The sequence below is a fragment of the Aptenodytes forsteri genome, unplaced genomic scaffold (genome assembly GCF_000699145.1).
Source record: "Aptenodytes forsteri isolate BGI_AS27 unplaced genomic scaffold, ASM69914v1 Scaffold179, whole genome shotgun sequence".
Taxonomy (NCBI): domain Eukaryota; kingdom Metazoa; phylum Chordata; class Aves; order Sphenisciformes; family Spheniscidae; genus Aptenodytes; species Aptenodytes forsteri.
This window is the reverse complement of record NW_008795378.1, coordinates 1,081,382-1,105,037: the sequence shown is the minus strand read 5'-3', so window position 1 is coordinate 1,105,037 and position 23,656 is coordinate 1,081,382. Positions and strand designations below refer to the sequence as shown.

General features: G+C 39.5%; 1 protein-coding gene across 1 annotated transcript in view; it reads right to left on the bottom strand.

The window, feature by feature from the left end:
- The window catches only part of LOC103899993 (multiple epidermal growth factor-like domains protein 6), a 188,632-nt gene that overhangs the window by 72,558 nt on the left and 92,418 nt on the right, over window positions 1-23,656 (bottom strand). The window contains 1 exon segment of the mRNA XM_019472408.1: window positions 16,623-16,745. Coding sequence (XP_019327953.1) covers window positions 16,623-16,745 — 123 coding nt within the window.

The window sequence follows — 23,656 nt, the reverse complement described above, 5'->3', positions numbered from 1 at the left end:
GATCTGTGAGGGGGGGGGGGGGGGGGGCAAGATGTTGCCAGATCAATTCCCTACTAACAAACAGCTTAGCTTTATAAACCATTAAGAAAGGTAAACAACATGCAAAACTAAACCCCAAAAGAAGAAAAAAACGAGTTCTGATGGCAGCAGGACTGAGCGTTTGCAGTATCCTCTCCATTTTTATGATCTTTCCCCTCTTTTCTGGCCATATTGTGCAAGACAGAGTTGTGAGCTCTGGGTGGGCTATTTCTCAACTCCCAGTTTTTAAGTTCTCCACTTGCAAGACCCCAGCACCACTTGCAAGTCAAGAGCAGGCTGCAGCCACAGCTCCCACGTCTCCAAACAGTGGGGAGCTGGTGTTGCCAAAGGCCCTCGTGCTTACACTGCAAACCAGGTACATCCTTAAACCTGCACATAACAAATACCTGAAGGGTCATGAGCCTCCAAAGGGACTCAGAAATGTTTGTCCCTGTTTTAACCACTGGACAGGCACTTCAAGCAATCCCAAGTCCTCTTTGCTGTTAAATCCTTTTTTCCCAAAGAACCCACCTAGCAATTTCTGCAGTGACTACTCCCACAATTAATGCATCACCCACTCTCCCACAGGTCTGCAATGACCCTCTGTAGGCATATGTATATATTTGGGCTCTGGTGCAGGACAACTGCCACTTCAGATCTCAAAGTGCCTGCAGAAATACTGAAAGGCAGGCCTGCTTTTCCCTCTAATTCAATTTATTTTTTAAAGCACTGCATTCCTCACAAGGTCATTATTTGCAACTTTTATCGCTTTTCACATGCCTTCCTTCTGTGCATGTGTGTGCAGCTGCTCTGGAAGTACAAGATGAAACGGTCTTCTGATATTAAGTTTATTGCACACTTTTCCTGCTTGCACATTTTTAGTAAAATGAAAGGTATAAGGTTATTTAAAATACAGCCTCTATTGCAGGCCTGAGTTCCCTTCTTTGGGCTGGCCAAGCAAATGATGGTACAAACATTTTGAGAATCCCGAATGGAAAGAGAGATGATGTGCCAAGGGTATCCCAGGGATGGCATTCACATCGAGGACACTTTGTCAAGAGCACAATGTGAGGTCTAAGCAGGGACAGGGTGGCAGAGCAATGTTTACCTCTAACCTAGCTTCACGGAGCCAGTGGCATTTCTTCTGGGTGACAAACGAACAGGCTTTCTCTCCCTTGACTGTAAAAACATGCACAGATTGGTAACTGTTTGAAGCCAGTACTTTCTGATAGATAAGCAGAGAACAAATTTCCTCTTCACAGTGCCCAGGCACTGCTGGAGAAAGAAACCAGAACTGGACAGTATGGACCTCATCATTTGAGCTTTTTTATTTTTTTTTTTTTTAGTTTTAGCAAAACCTCTTTTCTTTGGCAAGTAAAGAGCAACATGAAGAGAGGCAGAGACTAAATAGTTGTGAGTGTCACCCATCCCACAAACACCAGAGAGTTGATATGGATGAAAAGATTTCTGTCCAGCTGGGAGCTGACGTAAGAAACACATTCTGGGTACACGCTAGAACAATCGCCTGCAAGCAGGGACCCAAAACACCACACCACCATCTACGGATCTGGCCCAAATGACTTTCACAGAAGCATAACTACACCCTTTTTACCAGATATGCCTAAGAAATACTACATAAAATTGGAATGAATGACACACGCATGTTTCCATTTTCCAGTCACCACAATCCCCCCAGCTCACTGCAGAAAGGATGCAACCAGCAGAAGCAGGGAAACACAAAACCCTACTTGTATTTACTTAGAGGATGGTTTATGCTGATGGTTTTAAAGTCAGATTATAGTTTAAAATAAGTATAGTAATTATTTATAAAAAATGACGACCAGAAAGAGGAAGACGGTCTACTCTTTGCAGCTTTATCTTAAAATTTAGGGGTTTGTCCCTTCTTTACCCAGGGAGCTCTGTGGGTCGTTGGTCCTCACACAATATTGCGAGGATTAAACAGTCAGTAACAGTGATGATAGAGAAACAGGGAAGGGAAGATTGGATCTTATGTAAAGAACCACAATGAGAAATCTTAAGTGTCTATTTTTAACATTATTGGAGGTGGATAAACTGTTCAACTCCAACATTTATTTGGAAATAAGTTAACAAAAATCTGGCTCACCACTCCTTTGCCCTGACTAGCTTGCCTAGTCTCTTCAGCTGCAGATCATTTAGTACATCTGACATGAAAACTCTCTTATTGTTTGCTATTTAACATGATATTTAAAATCAACAAAGATGTATGACAGTGCTTTCCCTTCTGTTATTTGTAACGGCACTGTGATTAGTTTCTTTTATATATTCCAAAGGATGTTTAAACCTCACACAAGTTATGAAGTGAAAATATCATATGGTCTTTCCCCACAAATTTACATGGCGGATTTTACACATTAATTTAGTGTGTTTCTAAATTAAATAATTTATATACTTAAGGGAAGGAAGGGAAACAGGCTTGGTTCCCAACCATTCATAAGCTGATCACAAAAGTCAGAAATTATTTCTATAAAAGTGAAACAAAATAAGACCCGCTATTGCTATAAGTAGATAAATTTATGACAGATTCAACTCACAGCTTCCTTTAACTCACACAGTCTCCCCAAGTCTCAAGTTTAAAAATGTTAGTAATTTGACAACCAGTGTGAATCCACTCACAAATGTACTCACTATTAAGCATGACATTATTTGCCCTTGCAGCAGAAGTTTTAAAAATTATCTTTCCCGTTTTACTAACACTAAAGTAGTTTCCAGGGTTTTAAAGTTCGATCAGAGGAGTTTTGAAACTCCTGTTGCTAGAAAAATATTTGTCCATTTTTTCCACAATGAAGGCAGTGTGACATTAGTATTGACTGTAGGAAGAAAAATACAAGTTTAGAGTCTGGTCAAAAACAAAGCCTAAAATTCAACAAGAAAAGGCAGAATTTCTGTTCATTTTAATAGAAAACATATTTCTGTTTCATTGAACCAAACTGAGCAGCAAAGAGGGAAAAGAGCAGGTTTTGATAGCTGTGAGATTTTAAATTGCAAAACCCCTAGTCTAGGGTTTTTTTATGCTTCACAAAAAAACATAAATATGCTACAAGCTCTTTTGAGTGGTCTACTAGAACCTGATGTTAAAACACCTTCGTGAAACAGTTTTCAGCATAGATAAATGTGCTCCTGCAGAGCCAGCTGGGTCATTTTGAACTGTTAGCGCTCCTAGGCTTTTATTATTGCTCCTCAGCTATTTGTTTCTGCCCTTTCCTGGCCCCTCCGATGGATTATATGAGCATCCATTGTCTGCTCCAGTTCAAAGTCAGCCAGGTTAGCTTCAATCACTGCTGAAGCTTACTTAAATTTCAGTAAGTCACAGGTGTCTGAGGCAAGCCTGCTACAACAAAATTAATTAATGGAATAGCTTCAGCAAACCGTACTGAAAGGAGCATGTCACATCTGATAAGAGATTCGTTACAAGGCATGGTTAAGAGATTCCTTACCTAATTTAGGCCCTGCGAACTGACTCCACAATGAAAGAGGACCCTTGTTAGAGCAGTGACTTTTCCACTACGTTTCTTCTTTGCTGGGATTAAGGACAAAGCAGCTTTAACCAGCACCTATTTTGGCAGGGCAATCTAATTAGCCATGCACAGAAGCAGGCTTTCCAAGTTACCCGATTATTTACTCTTCTCCTGAAAATCGATGGCATTAAAAAACCAAAACTTTTTGTACTGGATTCACTGTCTTTCAGTCTGTCACCTTCCTTTAGACCTCCCCAGTGATATGGTCACATTGTGGAGAGGAATTTTCTACCCTGTAGTTGGTACCTTGCCCTAGATTTCAGATGTTTTCCAGGTAGCTACAATGACTTCTAGCCGTGTCTAGGTTGGGCTTCCTTTCTCTCACCCCCGGTTTATCTGTCTATACTGAGAACACCAAAGGACAGGGACCATGGCACTGCAAAATGCTGAACAGCAGAGTCATCCATGGGACTACGTCTGTGTTAGGTAATAAATATTTATGTCCAGGTCTGAAGGGAGATAGATGCATTTCCTGATGACTATTTTCAAGGAGGGAAGAGGACAGAGGAATCTCTGAGGTATGGCTTTTGCGGGGAGAAGTGTGGAGAAAAGGCAGAGAGCTGCTTCCAGCATGTGTGCCCAGGGCAAGCAGCCCTATAGCTCCAGGGGACGGTCTCAGCAGCAGCAATTGCTTTTGGGGAGAAGATATCTATAAGCACTGAAAGGGACAATCCACCCAATCAAGTCTTAAAGACCTAGATTTAATTTCCTGATCTGTCACTGGCCTTATTGGAGAATAAATACATGAATAAATTGCTGTGAGATGTCACGCAACCCTGTTAGTGAGGGCCACAGATGATTTGAAAGAACGACATTGATTTGCCAAAGATCCTGGTAATTTGAATTCATTGTCGGGATGGGGAAGGAATATATCAGGGAAAAGGATGCTCTAGGACTTTTTTTTTTATGTTGCTTTCATGTGAAGACTGGCACAATGCAACCATTGAAAGTGGTAACTTGTTCCTCACCAATAACTGGATCCTGGGATCCTGCAATCACAGTTCATTTCTCAGATGTCCCTCAAGAGCAGATCTCCTGGACAGAGTGACTTGAAAAGACAAAAATGGCCAATATCTGTACTCCCGATTTCTCCTTACTTTCAATGCCTGATATGCCAATCTGTCCCGAGATATTTAACAGTGGTTTAGCTCAGTAAACAGACAAGAGCCCCTCATCCACAACTCTATATGCAAACCATATGTTGTAGTTCAAAACTCTCAAGATTATAATTAGAACTGTCCATTCAATTTAAACAAGGTCAAGAATGAAAACTATTTCAAATTCAATAAACAGGCCATTTGAAAGTGCAGACGCTGTGGAGGACAAGCTTAACAACTTAATTGACAGGTAAAGCTTCATTTCTAATCCTCATTTTGATATCGTCTGTAGCCTCAGGAGTCAAAACACATCACTTCTCAGTCCTCAAAATATGCAGAGAAAATGAAAATGTCAGTTGAATGAAAAAAAGGAGAAGCATCTGTTTGATAGCTGTGTAAGCCTGTGATATGTAAACTGCTTTAGAGTCAAGCAGCCCTAATTAGAGTTTCAAGGCATTCTTCATTAAATATACACACACAGACACACACATATATATATGAGTTTTAAGCAATTACTGGGGCCAGATAATTTGCAAGAAAATCAGGGTATAGAATTAAAGTAAGGAACATGATAATTTCATGGACCGACCTAGGACAACACCGTGACGTTTTCACACAGCCATGAAGAAATACTTTTCCCCATCTTTTCACAAAGCAGATCTGTATATTTTTCTCCACTCTTAGTCTTTAAAACAAAAAAGAACAATCCATTTCTGAATCTCGCAGTAGTACACAGCATCTCAGCAAAGTAAAACCAAAAAGGAAGACTGATAGGGTTTACCAGCCTCCACAGTGGGGTTATACTAATAGATATTTTGGCAACTGTACACCTTTGACTACTCCAATTCATATCAATATGAAACCCACACAGATGGACATAGACACTCAGTGGAAAACTGGTGCGCCAGGATAAGTGAATGACCACACGAAATAACAAGGGAGTACAAGCTGAAGAATGACAATCCAGACAAAAGCGTAACTTATGATCTTTAAAAGTGTTTATATACTGAACAGCCTCATTAATTTTACTGTTTCCTGCAGAAAAGAAGTGAATGTACTGACTGTAAACAGTGACGTTGGAAGAGGATGTTTTGCCTGTGCACCGCAGCAGTGGGGGCTGAAACACAATAATTAAAGTTTTATGTAATTTCTGCTTAGGAAAGAGGCTTTGAGATCACTAGCATCAGCAGCTTCACCACAATGCTCCTGCAAGTTTTTCTGACATGGGGCAGAATAGCAGAAGGAAGATTTGTTATGGGGCTATCAATTTTTAAATACAGTTCCTCAGCACAATTCAGTTAGACCATGCTGGGAGGCAGGAGGGTGGCAAAGGAGGAAAGGATCTCTACGAGGAGGTGTACTTAATAAGCGACAGCATGATACAGCCCAACTCCTTGCGCAGATTCAAATCTGAGACGTACTAAGGAGGTTTATACATTGGGCCATCAGCATCTTCTCTCAGCAGGATATGACAGTTTGAAAAAACAGTTATGGAATAAAAAGAGAGAAATGACTGATCTGATGAGAACATCTGGTTTTTGTTAGCAGCAATATTAATGCCCACTTGCTGAGCTCAGTAAGTGTCTTTACTACAGTAGGATGCATAGAGAAATGTCTTTTCCACACACAGTAGGTAAAATATGCAAAAGAAAACGATAATCATGCACATACCTTCATAATCTGATGTTTCCAGTTTACAGTACATACACTCTGCTGGTCAGAAACGTGAACGCTATTTGTGACAAATGCCCTACTTGGATTGGTAAAAAGCTTTAAGACATCACAGGGGTAGACTCGTCACACAAAGCCCATCTCGCTAATAATTGGTTTGGGAGGAGCAATCGCCAGTCAGAACTGTATTGTTCAACATGTGAAACACGTGCAATGCTAGCACTGTGCTTGCAGTGACAAGACTGTGCATGACTAGGATAACAGGGAGGGAAAACACACCATTCAGCCACCAAGCTCCATATCTCTGCCAATCTCACCTAGACGAGACCACAGCACAAGCCACTCCACTTCTGGTAAAACCGGGCTCGCTGACATTGCTCTCCAGCCATTAGTTCACATGGCACCTCCTCAAGAAGCTACCACAAGCGTCGATCCCCCACTGGAGCTACCACAGCTCCAGGCTGATCTGCAACATAAATCACCAGTGAGCAAAAGACAGCATGTTACACAGATTTCCTTGCTCTGCTTCCTTACGACATATATTAGTCGTGACCCTGCAGAGATTCATCCACAAGAAGAGAGAAGTGGCATTAACACATTCCAAACCTGTCCATACCAACTTCCAGAGCTGGATCCTAATGAACAATGTCACCAAGCACAGAAGATTCCTTCCCCCCCCCCCCCCCCCCTCACCTTTTAAAGAAAAGTGCCCCAAGCACAGAAAGTTCCCTCCCCCCCCCCCCCTTTTTTCCCTCTTACTGAGATTAAAAATGACATCAAATTAATCACTTGATTGCTCCATTTTTATTAGTTGTTTTAGAACTCCTTGGCTGACATTGAATCTCTTTTGGGATAGTAACTGTTAACAAGGTACTCGGATGGGTCTTTCATAGATCTGGTATGCAACAACGGCAGGTTTATTTCAAGTTGGTCTTCTAATAAATCCCAGTTAAAGCCCTCAGGTACTCATGTAATTGAAGTTTGAGTAATCAAATATGATGTTGATCAAACTACTGATCTTTTAATAACGAACTGTAGCCCTCCCAGCAGTTGCTATCTTGCTGACAGTCATGTCTGGATCACTTCCTTTGGGCCAATACTTTGAACAGAGAAGCTGACAGATTTCTGTTTGGTTTAGATTTTATCACAAATTGTTTTAAAGCTTTTTAAGGATGTATCAGATGGCTCCTAAAATCCATGGGCATTTCAATAAAGAATGCAATTTCTATTAGTTGTCTCAGTAAAGCCTAGTATTAAATGCTTCTAAATAAGGAATACAAACACCACTCAGGACTTGTACTTCTTCCTATCTCTGTACCTGCCGTTAGTCCTTGTTTACATAGCCTGTAGGCAAAGCCATAGAAAAAGCAGTAGTTACCCTGCACAGTACTCTCCACTGAAAGGCAAATGTGCACATTATTCCTCTCATAATTTCCATTTAAAGTATGAATTGAAGGTTTCCAAGCCCTGCCTCTCTACACAAGAGTAATTCAGTTGCAATTTACATTTTCGATGTGCTCAAAATGAACACCAAGATGACTCATGTGCTGTTTATAAGATGTTCATATTTGCTGGTAAATACCTTCCTACGAACAAGATATAATTTAAGTATTCAAAAGTCTTGCTTCTGCATAAAATTACTACTAACCGTAATTTTGGAGACCATGACCAGAGCTTCAATTTCAGGCTTGCAAAGCTCTTCCTACACAATGATTCTTAAAAGTACAAGTATATTTTCTTCTCTGACAATGACAATCGTTGTATCTCTGTAATTGCGGAAAAAATTACCTAGCTTTTAATTCACATTAGTCAGCTGCAACAATACCATGCTTCTTTCCTTTCTTTTAAAATAAACTAATTATTGTCAATCAGACCAGTGGAATGCTAACATTCTCCATAACCTGCCTTTCAGAGGTAGTCATAAATGCTAGAAACTAGCTAATATAAACTAATCAGAGCCCTAGAACTATCTCAAAACATACTCGTACTGCAGTCTATCATTTTTGTCATATTATTTCTAAATATTGTATTTTGTCTGGACAATAATAGCCCTTTCATATAGTTATACAGTGCTTTTCAACTAACTATTCAAAGCTCTTGCATTAATTAAACCACAGTAAATCCTTGACTGGTGTAGCAAATACTGTAATATTTCCAAACCATAAATATTTTGATTGTCAAAAGCTGATCAATAAAGCTTTATGCATCGAGTAGTTTGGACAAAGAAAACGTTTCAGGCCAGTATGTTTGCTCATGCCCAACTTTCTGCACAAATTCACAACTGCAAGAGCTGGATACACATGCAGAGAAACCATGAAGGGGATGACTGTCATTCTCCCTGCACTTTACGCAACCAGTCCTTTCCAAAGATAATAGCAAGTTACGGTTCCCACTTAGTATTTCCTTCCAGCTGGTAGAGCCCATGTGAGGCTTTTCAGATCCCGGAGGAAGACACGGGAGCTGGAAGCCTTGGGGAAGCAGCCCATGTGCCGAGTCTATAATCAGCTGTGACGCACGGTGAGTTTTGAAGCGCCATATGGACTAGACCAGCAGACACCGTAAAGATGGGACTCTTCGTTTGTTGTTACCTGGGAGGCCTGTGACATCTAGAAACAATTTTTCCCTTTCAGTCCGTGTCAGAGCATTGATCAATAATTCATCTGATAACTGAAATGCAGAATGGGGTGCCAGTTTTCTGCAGTTTATGAATAATACTATGCTTTTTAAAACACATGTTGCTTTGGAACACAGCAGAAGACATGCTGCAGGAAATGTATGACATGTCGATACGCTGTGCTACACCCAACCCTGTGTAATCCTTACATAACCTGAAAATTAAACTGCCAGTTGCATGGTTTGTTTATGCAAAAGGCCACTATTAAAATGCTGCAGTTGAATTAAACATTCAAAGAGAAAAATCTAGACACCAAAAAAACCCTCCATCAGTGTCCTGGTTTCAGCTGCAATATAGTTAATTTTCTTCCTAGTAGCTGGTACAGTGCTGTGTTTGGGATTTAACATGAGAATAATGTGATAACACGCTGATATTTTAGTTGATGCTAAGCAGTGTTTATACTAAGTCAAGGACTTTTCAGCTTCCCATGCTCTGCCAGCGAGGAGGTGCACAAGAAGCTGGGAGGGGGCACAGCCAGGACAGCTGACCCAAACTGGCCAAAGGGATATTCCATACCATGTGACGTCATGCTCAGTATATAAACGGGGGGAAAGCTGGCCGGGGGGCAGCAATTGCTGCTCAGGAACTGACTGCGTTGGCTGATGAGTGGTGAGCGGTTGCATCATTTGTCTTCCCCCCCCTACCCCCCTTATTATTATTTTATTTCAAGTATTAAACTGTTCTTATCTCAACTCATGAGTTTTCTTACTTTTGCTCTTCCGATTCTTTCCCCCATCCCACCAGGGGGGGAGGGGGGGGAGGGTGAGCGAGCGGCTGTGTGGGGCCTAGCTGCCGACTGGGGTTAAACCACAACAATGAGAAAGAGAGATTTTTCCTCCATGGAAGAAAGAGATTTACCAAGATTGTCTTGAAACAATCATTGAATTCTTGAAATGTAAGCGGTCCCAGTCTGTCCAGAGAACCAAGGCTGCAAATGCAGATAGGACTCCTTCAGCTGTTGCTTTGGAGCCTCGGATTAGGATATTGCTCTTGACACCAGCCATTTCTACCCAACTGGTCTGCATAAAACTTCTGCTTAAAAAGTGACTGAAAAACTGACTGTGCCTGTCCTCAGCTCCAATCAATAAAAACATACATCCAGGATAAATGAGCTCACTCTTCAATGGCAATATTCACTTTGGTGGAAGCTGTCACAACTGTTAGTTCATCTACCCTGAGGGATATCAGATGCGAGAAATTACATGGTTTAGCTCACAGTCGTCTTTGTTCAATGTGTAAGAGAGGAGCAGGGAGACTTTAGCCATAGTCAAGCATGAATCAGGAAAAATCTAAACAAGTGCAATTAAAATTCAAAACTAAATCAATTATCAGAGCATCAGACGCTCTTCTCAGCTAAGACTGTCACATAAGTGCTCAAAAAATAGGTTGGAAGTGTCTGTTCTGGTCTGAGTGATGTGTCTACCCTTCCCTGACTGAAGAGAAACAGATCAGACCCAAAATGACTCTGATTTTGCTGAGTTTAGTATATATGATACATTTTCATAAGATTGAAAGGGTTTGTGTGTCCCCAGCATGTAATTGAGTGGATTAGGCTTGGGAGGGTGCACAAAATGAGAGGGGACTGACCAAACCAACCCACGGCATTTGCTACGTGCTGACAACCGCTGCAAGCCTGAAATGAGCCCGCCGAAATTCAGCTCAGGTTCCTGCCTGCCTTGGGCTTGCCATTAATCACGATTCAGGTAATTCATTTTAAAAGTCCAATAACCTACAGTTAATGTTACCTTTACTATGTATCTGTTGTAATTTTTACTACTTATTTTGAGCACATTTTTTGCTGTAGTACTACCACGAAGAGACAAATGCAGAAAGATGACACTGTTTGCCTAGGAGAGTGCAACAGCTACCAGCAGCTATTGATCCCAGCTGGCTCCAAATGCAGCACAGGAGTGCCTAAGAAAGGTCAGACGAATGACCTCCAGCCTTCATTTCTTCTCAAGAGCCAGAGACAAATGCTTAAAACTGAGAATCAGGAATTTCCAAAAGAATTACTCGGGAGTAGAAATAAAATTAAATTCCCAATAAGGTTTGCAAATACAGCTATGAATGTCTTACGGTAGTTTCTACCCAGATCTTCTCTGCAGCCATGCGCAAACACCACACAGTTCTCCTGTCTAAATTCGAGTCTCCAGAAAACCACGGAAGTCTGACTGTATAATGCTAAATAGTGTTTAAAATGCACAATTAATCCTTAATCTCAGTTAATATATTTCCCTTTATAAGAGGAGTAAGGGAACTCTTGATTTTTATCAACTGGGATCTGAAATCAAAAGTAGTAATTATGCTTTTTATTTGTGACAAAAGATACTAATTTGACAGTTAGGAGCAACCATAAATAAACAATATTTAAATGTAAAACCAGCTATTGCTTCTTGTTAAATTCACCTCAAATGATCAGACATCTACCAGTATTCTGGATGTACAAACTAATGGAGAAGAAAATATTTATTCTTCAGCCTCTGACAGAGTGCTCACAGCTTTTTTATATTTTGAAACCTAAATACGTGGAGTTTTCTGACTCTGATATAAGAACCCATGTTGGAGTCCCAGGGTACCCAAGAGAACCTAACGACAGGGCTGGAAATACCACAAATTAGGTTTTGTCCTCTTTTTCTCTCACAATTCTTTTTCTTTTGCCTATTCTTTTTCTCTTCCTTTTTTAATTACTGTATAAAACCAATACATTAAAATATCTTAGTTATCGAGATTGTTCACCCAGGGTCTGTTAAGGTCACAAGATGGAGTTGTCCATTTCCCTAATTCTCTGAGGTGGACATTAAGTGTAACTGAATTACTGTGCCCAAATAATTAGTGATACAATTCCTGCAACTGGTTTTATTTCCATATCTCAAGACAAGGTCTTGAAACACAGAAAGATGAGTAAGACTGGGTGGCCTCACCTCATCTAGGAGTGCCTTCACTCGATTGATCTAGGATTTGAGTTCATGCGGAGTGGTACTTGTTGCACATGTGACCAAAACTGGTATATTTTTCTTTTTGTAAAATATAATTTATTTTCCTTATTGTCCTTCTATTGAAGTGTTCCTGAAAATAACTAACCTGGTGTCATGGTATGCCAGAGTGTTATGAGTCAAATGCAACTTTGAGATAAGACAATGCAAAAGCATCCTGAATTCCTCCAATGGACTAATTTATCTTCTTCTATTAAAAAAATAAATACATTAAAAACAAAACAAAAAACACTTCCTTGGCATTTCCCTAGAGTTGCATGGTATTAAGTCCTTCAGTTTTTTCACAGGACATAGCAGAAGCCTGGTGCATTGATTTGTTGGCAAGAAAAACAGTCCAAATGCAGAATTAGCATGTGTCTCTGGCAAAAACCACAGAATTTGACAAGAATAAGTTACGACTGATACCTCAAACCTTGCAGACTAAATAAATGCTGAGGTCATTTTAATAAACACTTTCTTTCTCTTAGACGAATCCTTCAGTATTCCTTTTAGCCCAGCTATTAACTCTTCTGTGGCAACAGCATCTGGAGAGCTCCCATCTGACCTGGGATCAGGCTAAACCAGTGACAGCGGTGACTATTACATTACTGGGGTAAACAGCGGTGGCCTTGCAAAGTCACACACTGGCTCTGGAGGCAGCCGCTCTGAAAGTCCCTCTGGCAAAGGTCAGGAAACCTGCCAGGGCTCCGAGGTTTGACTGAAACCCCCAGGGACGGGGTTGCGGTGATTGCAATATTACTCTAATCACTAAAATAAAAGCTTCTTTTAATCAACAGCTAATCATAGGACTTCATTTGTCTCTAACTTCCTTCAGTTGCTTTGACAGATGAGAGCACAATAATATAAATAAGAAATGACAGTTTACCAAAGAAGGTTAACATAAGGTCGCGACCTTTTTTTATTTGACTTCTGGAGCTTATTCATGTGTGAAAATGCACTTTTGTAGCTGTAGCCTCAGCATCCCTTACAGATCTGGACTTGTGCCAATAATTGAGTTTTGAAATGGTATTTATGTTTGGAAAATATCATTTTGCTTTCTGTGATGTTTGAGTAGAATTGTTTTGCATTAGTATAAAATATAAAATGATAATATCTGTACGTCTCACAGAGTATCACATAAGAAGTCAGTGGTACCTCTGCTTAACAAGTAAGGAGGTATTGCACAAAGGTGAAGCTGATTTGTGCATACGCACAAACACACACACATTTCCTCTCCCTTACTCAGACCAAGATACAGCTTTCTGAGCAAATCCACCCACGGACACTAACCAGACCGCCCCAAAACCACTCAACGCTGGTACAGATGAATAGGGCACAGAATCAGGCCGACAGTCATATACTAATAAGTGTCAAATATTAATTTGTTGTATTATTTGTGCAGTGATTTAAATCCAAATCCCTTCTCATCATTAATTTCCATCAGACACATGAAGAGCAAGAGGTAAGCATGAGTTTTATGTCAAAATCTGTAATGCCTACGCAACTATCTGCCAGAAAATATTTCTCTGTCAGATAAGAAAACTGAAGTTCTGTCCACGAACACTGGAAAGAATCTGCAGTACAACATGCAGATAATTAGTTTTGAAAGGCTAATCAGTTCACCGCTCTAGCTGGCATTTCTATATAGATGTATCTGCCTTCACCTTACTGCAACTTGCCTCTTGATGCGAGTATCCCTTAATGAAGTGAAGTAAGACTTTACATACCACATAACTCTGAATGATATATCCTGCCATAAGAGCCCCCAGTTAGTTAGGAAAGACTCTTACAGGCCTTGGAAGGACTATGGAGCCCACAGCGTGGGATGTCCCAGGCTGTGCCACTCCATCCCCTTCCCTACGTGGCTTGAGTCAGCCGCAGAACCACCCAAGAAAGGGAAGTTGTAGTCAGTGCTGATAGCAATAGCTTATTTTAAGATTATCTCACCTATTTTATGCTGTTGCTTGTTCATATTCATGGAGCCTTGTGTCTTGCAGACACCTTTGACACCCTAGAAGACAGAGATGCTGAGCATCCTCAGCTCACTCTAGCTGTGAAATTAGGCCTTTGGGTCTCCTAAAATTACTCACATAACCCCAGCTATTATTGATCAAATCAGCAGTACACTTCATTATCTTGTTGGATTAGTGAATTTTCAAACACTTTCCCTTCCTTAGCATAAACAGCTACAAATGGCTAAAACTTTTTTTTTTTAAATGCAGTTATTTCCTGACATGTTTCCTTTTTGTCAGAAGGATGCTCTATTTTGTTTCTGAAAAACAAGATCAATCTTTGCACTAATGACTTACTGAATAAAATCAGTATTACTTCCATGGTACTTTCCTAACAATACACCTTATTTGTACCTTGGCTTATAAAAAAACGTGTACACCAATTGATCATTTCAGTCACCAGTGAAATAAAACCAACCATGAGACGGATAATGGCAGCAGAATAATAGTACACATCTATTTAACGCTCAAGTTTAGACTAAGGGGTAACATAAAGCACAATGATGCTATAAAGAAAGAAAGAATGTAACTACCCGGAGCAACTATAAGCCTTATTCCTCCAAAAACGCTGGCTAACCTGAATGAGAAGCTGTTTTACTCTCATCTGCAAAATGACCCCTTTGAGCAACGCAGAGGCATCAATAAAACACCAATTCAGTGTCACGACCCGAAAGGCCAGCACCTTCCAGCAGCGCACACAGTTTTGTTTGGAAGCTCTCTTTTCCCATATATAGTAATCATCCACTAAGTTACTTATATTGTAACATCTGATGGCTAGAATTTGGCTGAAGAAGCCGTCTCGCAAGTCAGTATAGCTAAATGCTCATTGTCATTATCATCTCCACAAAAGTACAGGTGTAATGTAAACTCTATGACTTTAGTGTTTCCAGTTTATTGTAAATTTCCATTTTTGTCCGAAGATTTCAATAAGCATCTTCAAAATGGCTAGTAATATTGTCTCCTGTAATTCCTGGTTAGATAGTATGCAGTACAAGAATCAAATATCTTAAGCTTTGTTTGAGTTTTTAAAGAATGTCAAGATACTAGAATTTAAAGTATATTTTAAGAATAGCAGAATTGTGCAGAAGGAACACTAATTTAACTAACTTATTAACACAAAACTATTTGAACGGAAACAGGACTCTTGCATGCTAAGCAATTTAGGATTACAATCAGTAGGACCCCTGCTTTCAAAAACTTGAGTTTTTAAAAAAATTTTACGCAGATCTGAAAACAGCGAGTAGTCATCAACATAGAGACTTATATGCTGGCTCACGGGCATATTGCCAACTAGTCCCCACAAGAGGAAAGAGAAGACTGAGGTGAAGTAGCAGGAATCTGTGAATCATGCATAGTATTTCTGCCTTGAGCTCTCAAAAGGCCAAAATGAAAGTATGGAGGACCATAATGAAAAACTTCAATCAAAACAAAATAACCATCTACGGCTTATTTACACTGTCAAGTTGGATATCAAATGATAGCTTTCTGTGGTAAATAATTCTACAGTCTTCCAGTGAAAAAAGGAGTGCAGCCAAACAAATTAAAGTTAGGATAAAGAATATGACCACAGCTAAGAAATGCATTGCTTTGTACAAACTTTAAGAAAGGAGTTGAAGGACAATGGTAAAATGAAATCCCAGAAGAAAGGAATTTGTGAGATACTATGCAACAGGAAAAGCCAGAGGAGATGGTTTCTTGTGAAAAGATGATAATACAGTTCCTGAAAACCTACCTAGCACCTTTCATCTTGAGACAATCAAAAAACGTCAATGATATACTTACTGCAGCAATGAAATGCAATCGAGGGTGCAATCCAGGCACACAGCCAGTGCACACAAGATCATATGGCAGCGAACATTCATTACTTGTGTTAGAGTTCAAGAAAAAGGAACTGCTCTGGCCTGAAATACAGTACACCTTGGCTACTTTACACCTGATCTCCTCTACCTTTTGCATCTGATGATGCAAAAAACGTAGTGGCTGTAGGTCAACAGATCAGATGGGCTTGTTTACACCCACTCTCTGTTTACCAGTGCATCTTTAAGAAGTCTATCCATAATTCATTATGTGTTCTAACATAAGCTTATGCAATGTTTAGCTTCTACATAAAGTCAAGCTTTTGCATAAGAACAAATTTTACCCCCCATAATGCACTAACTAGACTTACATTTCTCTTAGGAAGAAGACAAATGGGTTTACGTAACATGTGGTTTTAAATCCTTTTTTATTCAGTTAATCTCTAGCTGTGGAATTGTGATTGAAATGCAAAAATGTATGTGTATTTTCTGATAAAAACCATTTTGTTTTAGAGACAGATGAAATGTTATCAAATACAAACACTTTCTTCAGGTTTTTAAATTGATGATGGAAATTCCATAAGCAGAACATGGCGCAGCCAATCCAAGTTAAGCGATAACATTTTTTTCAGAAAAAGAAAACAAAAACCCAACCCTTTGAAGTGTTCTTACATCTTCATAATCCAGACATGAGAAAATCTGCACTCTTGACAACTCTGAGTATACGCTCCTCAGCTGGCTCCAGATAAAAGCTAACATTTCCTTTTCCTTTCCAATGTCTTCTCTGATTTCTTAATAGCAGTGAGACACAGTACAAAACATTACCTCCACATGACTTTCCATCTTCCTCCAGTTTCTGGCCAGCTGGACATTTGCAGTGGTAGCTGCCAATGGTATTACAGCACTGGTCGTGACATCCACCATTCTCAGTGGTGCACTCATTTACGTCTGTCGGAAGAAAGTATACAGCAGTCAGTAAAGAGCAGGCATTGACCACATTACCTGGTTATTTCAGGACAATCATGTACGATTTTGATGTGACAAAGTGAGAAAGTTACTGAGACGTAAAGCAAGAACCCTGAAGGCAACCACAGGCGCAATGACTCCCAGCTATGTTGCTGTGCCCCCCAACTCAACCAAGAGGTGCAACGATGGGATTATTCCTCCCCCACTTCTGCACAAGGTAAGCTGCAGAGTCCATCCAGCTCAAGCTATAGCTATAGTGGGCTATAGCCCACTCACCAGCTTCCCACTTCTGTGCAACAAGATCAGGAACAATCTTTATACTGTCATTTCCACCAGCTCATTTGTGCATTAGGTTGCTTCTAGAAGTCATGGCAGAGATGAAAAACCTCTGGAAGATGTAAATCCATTAAGGTCCTTCTTTCCTTCGGATATGTGTGCACTAATACCTACACACCTTACATATTCACCTGATCAAGTTTGTGCTTGCCTGCGTGATTTTGAATAGGAAAAATTAGATCTTTACACATAAATGAAGAACATTAAAGAACCACATAAATAAGTAAGTAAATAGACTAGCCAATGGCAGAGAAAAATCAATAGCGAAGACATTTTCTTTTTAACCCGTGTAGTTATATATCCTGCGTAAGGATTTCCGAAGAAATGTGACAGAAATCATCAGGCCAGTAATGCTGTTCTGCTGAACAGGATCAGAGACAACAGATAGCATGGAAGTATTTCCAAACTAGAAAATTTGTCAAATGGGATAGTACATATAACAAAACCAGCAGGTATTTGCTGCACTGATTTCATATACTCTGGAACACATGCTTATGCAATGCTTTCTTGCTTGCTTTGCTCTCTCTGAAGTGTTAATGTCACACACACATAATTCATCGGTGCAGGGGTAAGCAGGGACAGCAACGAACCTGCGTAAGAATAACAGGCTGTGGGTGTATTTTTCTCAATGTTTTTGACAAATGTATTGAACTGGCTTGGTCACAGAGCAGACCTGCTCAGCGTGTTGGTGAGGAGAAAGCCAGAGCTAAGGGGACACACCACGTTCTCAAAGCCTGGCCTGAGGCCACAGGTGATAGATCTCTCATCCCAAGGCCTTTGGCACGGGTAGACATCACACATTACATTCAGGCTAGAGAGCAAGAAAAGCAGGAGGAGGAGGATTAAGCAACAGAAGATAAGCATCATCATGACTGTAAAAATCGCAGGCAGCTACTTCCTATTAGCAGCACTCTGCATCTTTAATGGGGAAATGCGGATTTTTAAAAAACTTCTAATTAGATTCTGGTCAAAAGAAATACAGAGTGCTATAAAGACAAATAAAAAAAAAGAATTTCACATTCATGCAAGAGAGATGAGAGCCTTTCAACTGCAATCCTTAGCTGTTAATGTCTAAGATTTACCAAGGTTTGTGAGTTCTTCGATGAGCTTGAGCTTAACTTTATTAGCTCATTTCTGATCCTGCCTAAAAACCAGAGGTTAAAAGAAATTTTTGGGGAGGTTTCAGACTATTAAAAAGCTAAAAGAAAAGTGTATCATTAAACGCCAACATTTACTAAAGTGCAGCTGAAGAGGCACAAACTCTAAAACCACCCCATTTCTCTATGGCTCTAAATTCAGTGTAATGACCGACACAACAAACCTTTCTTTGTCCCCAGTGATACTGAAAAACACTGGCAAGCTATATAAAAAAAAATTCAGTTGTCTCAGAGCTACACAACAAACCAAATCCTAACTCGTGTGAAGTCAAGGCTCTTCTCCTGATTTCATGGGAACACAATTTAGACAGAAACTTTTCCGAAGAAAAACACTCCCCCCTGCTCCAAAATGCAAAAACAAATCGTACCAAAATAAGACATTCGTCTGTTCACGTCTCTTCAGCAAGAGACGGCGAGAACATATGACAAGCGACAGATTTTAGACATATTCCTCAAAGCGCTGGAAGAAGGCACGCTAGCGCTGAGCATTGTGCAGAAGATCGACAAAACAGGCATGTTCCAAATGATTTACTCCCTCTAACTAGCAGACATCTTGATGTGCCTTGTGGTAATAAACAGTAATGAGCCACATAATAACCCTGCTCCACAGCTTCGACTTCTATTTATACTAACAGTATTGAAAACTAATAAAATCTCTTGCTCTTTTTATTTTTTAAACAAAATAATGGGAAGAACTACTTTATTTTTCTACACTGTGTTTGGTACCTACAATGCTACATGACCTCCTAGCATAAAATATTGCCTAAGTGATGTGGTCTACGATATACAGCCCAATTTATTAACACCAGTGTCTGTATTTTGAACCAAAACATTGGAAGAAAACCTTTCTAGCTGAGGAGCTAATAATTATCCTCTTGATTTCACTAGGGTATAATATATTCGGAAGTGTATAGTGCTATTGCATACTAATGTACAGAATGTTTTTCCTTTTGATTGCAGCGTGTTTCTAGTAGCAATCAGAAATCTTTTTCTTTCTTGTTCAGCATAAAATGCTGTGGTCCACCTATGAATTTTGCCTCCCAAAAAGTAGTGGTGCTATATGACTGATAACCTCATCTTCTTCCAACTCTCTGTCATCTGAATGCTCTGTCCAGGATTTCCTTGTCCCTGTCTTAATACTTGTTTTCATCCTTTGATGAAATGTTTTCATCCATTTTTCTTTGCTGCTTGTTACACCAGAAATACACTGCTTTTTCTATTATATGCAGAAAACCTGACTTTTCATCCACGTCTCTTTAAAACAAATAACCTCATTTAAAGCTAATCAGCATAACTCAGAATTAAATTATAGTTTATTTTAAGACACCAAAATAAGCTTTGTGATACCGCTTTATCCCTATTACACAGCGCTCACATTTGAAGGCATACCCTCCCTAGGTATAAACTATTTAACCTTAGTGTTATAAAAATTTGCTCTCTAAGCATCTGCATCCTTCGCTGTACTGTCTCCTGTACAAGACCTTCTCCATTGCCTGTACCCTGCCAAGTTGTTTTGTACAACCCAGTAAGAAAGGTCAGAAGTTGCCTCAGTCCAAAAGCACAAAAATAAATGATCTGAATGTGAAGTAATAAAGAATCAGTTTTACATTTGTAAAAAGACGGTTCATGTAGCTCTTATAAGCTGCAATCAGCTGTTCTATATTCCTAAAACACAGAGTAGTCGGAATTTTAAAATCCAATTACAGATTTGCCACTATAAAAAAGAGGGGGAAAAAAAACCCAGAACAAAAACAATTCTGTCAAATGATAAATTTCTGTCTGCTTTCTATATTCAATGTCGTTCAAGGTTGCAAATATATTTGCCTTTTGAATAGAAAGAAAAATGACAGAAAATTTCTGACATGTAACAAGTCTGCCAGGTTAGGTCTGACAAAAGTTCAATGTTATCAAGACTATCAATCCATCTGTAATGACATGCTGTAGGCGCTTCAAAAAAATAAATGTGATGTTTGCTACTGCAATGCTTCACATTTATTTATAGAGCCAATGTTGCAACACAAAAACATTATCCGTGGGACATACTCTATGTGAGCTTTCAATCCTGCTATGTGAAGTCTTAAGGAAAAAAAAAATTGAAAAAACCCTCACCTAGATTAACTTGATATTAACTTTATACATGATCTGTCTACCATACGTGCGGAAAAAAAAACCACAGCGTATTTTAAATCCACTAGTATTCAAAAACGTGGACTGTAGACACGTGCCCTATGTCCCGCACTCCCTGCACATGTGGTATTCTAGAACTGCACTACATAAAAAGGTATTCTTTTATCTAAAAATCTCGTCAAATATTTGATATGTAGGGAAGCATGACTTTTTTTCATGAAACGGACCACCTTCGCCTGACTAAATATGCCTAGGAGCTATAAGTTAAATGAAAGAGGACTGATTCCAATCCCTTCACTTCTGTAGTCTTGTTTAATGCTACTCACTCCCTGTCTGAAAATATCACACTGCAGAGGAAGTCCGAGACATCTCTGGCTCCAGGGAAAACAACCCTTCACCAAGTTTTTATGCAAGTCTAGGTGATTTCAGGTTTCCTACAAATAAATGAAAACTTCATATAAAAGCAGACACTGGACAAAGTGTTTTCCATTGATAATTCCAATTTTAAATCTAACAGAAGTGACTTGCATTATTACTAGCTCTCAAATGTAGCAAGCAGATGAAGAAAATAATTTAAAAAAAAATCAGTCTTCTGCTGAAGAGCAGAAATACATTAGGGCAGAAGTCTCCTCTACACACCTCTACGCTGAGCTATTGGTGAGGGCTGCAGCTCTGCAGGTCCTCGGCATGGAGCTGAATTCAGCATCTTTAAAAAGCAGCAAGGGATTAAGCCTGCCCTGACTGCACGACTGCACAGACTGGCTGAAGGAGAAAGAATCTGCACTGAGCAGGAATGACCCTGCAAGGAGAGGCCGTTGTTCTGCAGCAGGAAAACAATGGACTGAATTACCACTTAATTTTGGCAACAATTTGTATGTTTAGATCTATGGGACACACCAGCTAACCCACTGCCTACAGGTTAAAGTATTTTTGAGTATATTTTATCTGTATAACAAGTTTATGCAATAGGTGTTAATATAAAAATTCATTTTTAAAATACCAAAGAGAATCTCATAACTGCAGCCCACTATTTAAAACCTGTTTTCCAAGGTTTCTATATTTATCAGCTGTATGTGAGCAACAACTTTATTTATTTAATGCAACCACATGCAAACTTGCCATTTCAGTGACCAGCCTTTGGGGCTAACCTGTGCTCTGACCCGTAAGCCGCTGACTTCAGTGCATGTCAGAGCTCGCCGGACTTGTAATAAATCACTGAAGTGGAATAAAATCTGTAAAATCATTCACATTGTTATTGCAATACCACATGAACAAAGCCCACCATCATGGAGAGAGGAGGTTATTTTGATTAGTTTAAAAGTGTTCAGCTAACACGCCGTGCTTCAATTAGGGGTCAAAGTAATGAGAACATATTTATTTAGGAGGAAAGCAGCATTTCACTAAAACCACTTCTTCCCAGTTGGGATTTTCTCCTGAATACCCTGATGAAGATGGTCTGATTTCAGGAATCTAAATGTTAAATATCTTTATCTGAGAAAGAGGTTTGATTACTCTCTCTAACAGGCACTGGCAGCTTATATTGACTTTAATAGCAATTTAGAGATGTAAATTCCTAACTCAGAAAACATAACTCTAATACTTTCAGGTATAAAACCCTCATAATGGTTAGAATCAAAGCCTAAATATAGTTTATGATGTGCAACTTACATGCACCTATATGTGTACCTTAATATATCTGAGTGCCTGGTACATGAACAAAGGAGTATATATGCAACTGTATTACAACTTACTTTTATAAGGAAGTGTTATAGGCAAGTGCCTGCAAATCATAATGCATACTTGACCACTTCTCATTTATAGTTCTAAACAATTTGATTCAATTTTTAAAAAGTGCTAAAGTTCCAGTAAATAGGTAGCTCCTTAACTTACGGGTTTAGACACTGATTGTTAAAATTATGGCCCAGATGGTCTGCAACCAAAACCATATGTCTGAAAAAATCCTGAAACCTGAGAAAATTGATTTGAACTTTAAAGGCCACTCACTGCTATGACGCAACGTAGTTCACACTAATGCATATGCACATACATCATCGCAACGTTATATGTAAATATAATGTAATGAACAAATTTACTGGACAGGCTGGCACGCACAATGCTCACACCCCCGAGACTGCATTTGTCTTTTTCTTCGTTTTGTGCAAGAGCTTTGTAACAGTTGTCTTTGAACAGTAATTGTCCCTAAAACATAAATTACACCCATCACTTCCAGTGCTAACCATAAATTATCTGCCTGAATAGAAAACAAAGCTGCTCATTCTGATAGTCAAGCGCAGTCCTACACGTGTATTGATTAAGCACTTTAATGCTTTATTAGGTTTTCTTCCTCTACAAAGTCAATAACAGGATGAATATTTCTTCTTGTGCTGTTATGAAGTATCGTAAATCTGAGCTGTTACTAACAAGCATCTGATTAGTGGAGCAAACTTAGCTGAGAGTTTGGCACAGACTATTCACGCATGAACTCCCAGAAACAGCCATCATTGCCGCTGTCTCCACTGGCAGCCGTAGTACTTGTGTTTTCACAAGTTATCACCTCCTCTTTTTAATTTTTTTTTTTTTTTTTTTTAAAAAGTGAATTACTGCATTACTGCTGCACTCATTCCTCTTTATCCCCATGTCACATTCATATACGCAGAGAACATCAGTCACGTAACAAATGCGTGCATGGCCCGGGCATGTGGGTCTCTGCCATGGTTTGCTTGCTTTTGTCACTGGGGCACTAAAAATTTCCATTTCATGAAACTTAGATGCAAAGCCAAAATCAAACAAAGCCCCTTGTTGAACATGCTTTGCTAGTATTAATTTTTCCTTATTAAAATCATCATCTGAAGAAAAAAACAAACAGATTCATCAATCATTAGCACTTGCTCACATTAAGAATAACTCCTTGGAAGTCAGAATAAAAATCTGTGGAGGGAAAAAACAGGCTCAAAGTTTAAATAAGTGAAACAACAAGCTCTTAAAAACGCAGATGCTGGCAAGCACTGCTGTGTTAGACTAGACCTGTAGTTAATCTTGTGCAATAGCAAAGAGCGTTCAGTGCCCCGCTGCAGGCACAGAGGTGGCCTGTTCCACCCCAAGCTCTCCTCCTCCTGCTCTCTGTTAACTAAAGACTAGACTCAGTTCTCAAAATTCACATTTAAAAGTCCTTTTAACATCTCTATCGCTGGTTATGGCAGTCCTCCATAACCTTATACACGGCTGCTCTCTCTTTGTTGGTGTGTTGTCCCCCCCCCCCCCCTTTTTTTTTTT